General features: G+C 35.7%; 1 protein-coding gene across 1 annotated transcript in view; it reads right to left on the reverse strand.

The window, feature by feature from the left end:
* The window catches only part of nxph2a (neurexophilin 2a), a 26203-nt gene extending 24880 nt beyond the window's left edge, over window positions 1-1323 (reverse strand). The window contains exons 1-2 of the mRNA XM_008403017.2: window positions 750-1323; window positions 480-630 (exon numbers count right to left, since the gene is read on the reverse strand). Of these exons, the coding sequence (XP_008401239.1) occupies window positions 480-524 (45 nt within the window). The 5' untranslated portion in view covers window positions 525-630; window positions 750-1323. The remainder of the gene's footprint in view (window positions 1-479; window positions 631-749) is intronic.
* Between the last annotated feature and the right edge of the window lie 3559 nt (window positions 1324-4882).

Raw genomic sequence — 4882 nt, forward strand, 5'->3', positions numbered from 1 at the left:
TATATATATATATATATATATATATGGTTAAAAAAATCACAGAATAAATGGAAAAAAATACAAATGTAATTATAAATATGTAGCATTTATATGTTACTTTTACAGAAACGGCAGTGTGAGGTATAGGGAGTTTACTTTAATGTCTGATATTTTGTTTTGTAGCAAGTGATAAAAACTACAATAAAGTGACAGTATGTATCTATAAAGCACGGCACTCAAGTGTGTAGCTTTCTCTAGTTTCTTTTAAGTTCTTTCTAAAATGCTGAGACTTGAGCAGTTCACTAAAATTCAGCTCAATTTTTTTAAAACTGAAGAGGAGGTTTGTGGTCTGACGTTGTTAAATGTTATTTAGCAAAATCTATTCGATGCAGTTTCAATAAATTGTAATTAAACCCAATGAGGGCTTCCTAGACTAAGCTTCAAAGTGCAACTGCAAGAGACAGAACAGAAATAAACTACTCGGTCACCCAAGTTCTCACCTGGTGCAGGAGAAAAAGCAACAATAATGTTTGCAGGGCTCTCATCTTCAGCGACTCGTCAGTTTTATTCGAGATGAGCGGCGGTTAAATCCTCTCTGAAAGGCTTGGAGAGGAGAAGACGCGCATGCCGCTGAAACATCGCTGATATCACCTGCAACGAAAGTGGAGAAATTTACCACAAAAAAAAAAACAAAAAAAAAACTCAGTAATAGAGGGTTTTATTCGTACATTTGAAAAGAAAAAAAAAAGAAAAAGAGAACTTGTCCTTACTGTTCTGCAAATTTACAGATACCTCGCGCTGGAATCCCTCCTGTCCAATCCAGCAAAGAGTTCTACAATCCGCTTTAAACGTCCCCGTCTCTCACGATGCTGGAATTTCCTCTAATGAGGCGTCTTCAAACAGCGACTTAGTTGTCTAAGTTTCAAATCCCGCCGAACAGTTTTCTCCTTTTTAATCCGGAGCGGTTTGAGCAAGAAGTTGTCTCTGTGCGCCGTGAAATTCTACCAAATGAGTCCCGTACCGCTGGTGACGAGACTGCGGTCAGTCAAGCAGACCGTTCCTTCAGCTCTACTTGATTCCAGTGCGCAAAATCCTGCGCTGTGCGCCTGGAGACTCCAAGGTCGGCGCGCATCTGCTCAGAGTCTCAGTACCTGAAGATTTACCTCTGAAAGTCTCCCTCTCTCCTTTTTAAAGACATAAGTAAGAGGCTTGATGTCACAGTTAATCGCTTTTTTCCCCTCTCTCTCTTTAACCCTTTAAGTGAATAGACGCGATTAACTTCAAAATTTTAGGAAAGCGTCAATGGAGAATGTCGCATTTCCAAAATCGCTTGAGAAGCGCGTAAAAACTGGCTTATGGCGATATTAAGGAAACTCTTCATATTTGGAATAAAACTTATTCGATTCTTTTTTGTTTTCAGCTTATAAATGTATCTCCCTAAACTGTGATATTGTTTTTTAGATGGTGAGTAAAAGTTTATCGTTTGGGAAACAACTGAAGATACATTTCCGATCATACAGGAAAATATAGCAAATGGTTTCAAACTGCATGTAGGTAAAAAGCCTTTTTCCTCTGTCCACGGTGCGGACAAAGACCGGACCGATGACATTTTTTAGATTCTGGCTCCACCGTGTGGTTACAACCACACAACAGACATGAACTATATACAGAGTAAATAAATGGATTATTGAAAAGTTATTTTTTTTTCGCAAAGTGAAACACGTTCTATGGAGTAATTACACACAGACTTACATTTCCATTATTTCTGAAGATTTTCCACTGAAGTTGATGAAAACATGACACTGTAGATTAGAGCGGCACATCAAACATTACGGTAAGGTAATTTATATAGCACATTTTCAGCAACAAGGCAATTCAAAGTGCTTAAGAACATTGTTAATGACGAAATGTGAGCTTAATGAAAAGCATGCTATTTTCAAGTTACTTTTAACTTGGCTATATGTTACTGTATATACAGCATGCAGAAACCTTTACAGCAAGTGTGTAATTATAAACTGATTTATACACAGGATCCAAAATTATAACTCTTGAGCGTTTTACTTTACAAGTATAAGTTGTGATGGGTTGTATTCTTTGCTGAGTAGTTGAGCTGTGTGATTGTTTTGAGAGTGTCTCTGAACTTCAGTTTACAAGGTTTCAAGCATTTATACTTCCATGGTTTCCCCTGTATGAGCTCCATCTACTGTCCCATCAACTCTGATCAACTTCCTTGCCTTACCTCATTGCCACAGCATGCTGCTGTCACTGCTGCTTTTACCATAGGATTTGTGAGTTCAGGTTAATGTTAAGTGCTTTTTGGTACAAAGCATTTTAGCAAAACCTTTCCTCTTGCCACTCTCTCATAAATGCCACATTTATGGTGTTCATTGCTGATGGTTTTTTGTCAACAGATTGTGGCCCCCCTGAATATCCATTTTTTTTCAAATTTTATGTTATTGTCCTTGAGTTTGATATGTAACCACATGTACATAACCACTGTGTAATACATTTACACTCATTTACTCAAAAAAAATATTTATTGCACAATAAATTTCTGTTAGGAAAGATAATGTCTTATCTGTCTTTTAGCTTTCATAAAAATATGTACTAAGTATTAATCAAAAAACAAATGACCTTCAGGCAGGCACACAAAAAATAATAATAAAAATAACTGACCCTATACACAGGAAGACATGATGTATTTTAAACATTTTATTTATTGCATCAGATACTTAACTATCAAGTAGTTAAATCAGTCAAACAAACTAAGCATGAAGGTAGAGCATGCAATACATAGTATAAAACTGTAAAATTAAAACAATGTCAGTGTTCAGATCTGTAAATATCTAATAAATCTTCTTTGTCACTCTGCGCTACTAACTGACCCAGATCTATTGTAGAAACAGTGATAAGACGAACAAAGGCCAGCGCAATAACTGCAGTTATATGATAATGCCAAGATAAAAGTGTCAATTTATCACTCACTCACATTTAATCTGACAAATAACCTATTAGAGTGAATAAAGGTTTAAAGTACACAAAGTTACTTTTGACACATTGTCTTATCACTCTTTAATATAACTAAAGTACAACAATCCTTAAGCTAACAAATTTCATTATCTGTCTTTGCTGAACTGCTGATATAAGTATGACTGCACATGAAAACGATCAGACTCAACCTTTCACATGAGCTGGACCTCAGCCAGCAGTACAAACTCAAAGACCCTAACAAATGGTTTCACATCACGGAGTTTCTTGGCTTATTCCCTATATGCATTTGTAAAGCTCAGCAAAATGGTTCTAAACCAAAAAGAAAGAGAAAATTTTTAAAAAATTGAGAATTTCTGCTTTGTTGGTGTTTGGTGCCATCATGTGGCAGAATCTGTATATTGACAGCTACATTTGACAGTTCTGTGGTTTTCTCCATGCTTCTTTAATCCGACTTGGCTTCAGAATGATGACGATCATACAGCAATAGCCTCATATTTTTCTAACTAAAACATTGCATAAGGTTTTCAAAAAATTCTCATCCCTGCAGTGCTTATAGTTGCAGCTGGAACTTTCCAGCACATTTCATCATGTGAACTTGCTACAAACACCACAGCGCCATGGCATATTTCAGGAAGAAGCCTGAATTTCTCTTGGCACCGATTTCCAAATTTCATAACAGATGGAATACGTCTAATAAGAGGCTCTCAAACAAACCACCTCAGGTTACATGCATGTGGAAAGAGCCACAGACTTTTCTACAGAGGTCCCATACATATTCACTTAAATTACATCCTTGATTATTTGTATCATATGTATTCACTTTGTACTTGATGGTTAACTCTTGCAATACTATAGGCAAAGTTCAGTCCAGTGGCTGCATGATTGTGTTCTGTGTGTAAATCGCAGAAATCCAGTCCACACCTACTAGTAATCAGTGTTTCCAGAGGTCAGGACAGTGGGGCTGAGTTCACACAGTTGCACTTTATAATACTGAATGTTTGCACTGAACAGGACATTCAAGTAATGTACAAAAGAAGGGCTGGTAGTATCTGTTAAGGAAAGACTGGGTCATAGTCTCTCTTTTTAGAGAAAAGGTTGAGTAGAAGGACAGTGTGTTTGCTCAACCCGTCATTCTTCTGCTGATTAGGCTGAAATATTTTAGACTGAATGTATATAACAGGATGGAGATGGCAAAACAACCTTTTAGCTGTCAATTACGTAACTACTCCAAGTGAATTTTTTTTTTAAATAATCTTTTATTGGATTTCATTAATCTTTATATATCACTAAGGACTGTATGTCATAGGAGAGGCATGTGGCACACCACTGATGGTTCAAACCTCCTTGTAGACTTATGAACTGAACAGTTTCCCCTATGATCATGGTTAGATATTGCATGAAACTGTAATGAAATCAGATTAAAAGAAAATAAAAATAAACAACTATTTATTGTTGTAATGAAATCAGATTAAAAGAAAATAAAAATAAACAACTATTTATTGTTGTTTATAAACAATAAACAACAATATTGGTGTTTATTGTTTATTGTTGTTTATTTGTATTAATACAAGCTTAATACAAGCTTAATACAAATTAAGCTTGTATTTCAACAAGCTTAATTTGTCTGAGATCATATAGATCAAATTGTTATAAATAGGAAAAATATTTACAAATATATAAAAACAAGAAGTAGAAAAATGAAATGTATATTAATAGGAATGTACAAAATGGATGAAGTATGAATAATGTAGCAGCATGGGAAGATAAATTTAGCAGTGCAACATTTTAAGTGTCCGAGTGTAAAGTGCAAATACAGTGTCATTGGGGGGGTTAGGGGTTGAAGTGACCAAGTTATTGTTAGGGACAGTGCAGTGAGAGAGACTGAGAGGAGTTTGAGAGTCTCACAGCTTCT

The sequence above is a fragment of the Poecilia reticulata genome, linkage group LG2 (assembly GCF_000633615.1).
Source record: "Poecilia reticulata strain Guanapo linkage group LG2, Guppy_female_1.0+MT, whole genome shotgun sequence".
Classification (NCBI taxonomy): Eukaryota; Metazoa; Chordata; class Actinopteri; order Cyprinodontiformes; family Poeciliidae; genus Poecilia; species Poecilia reticulata.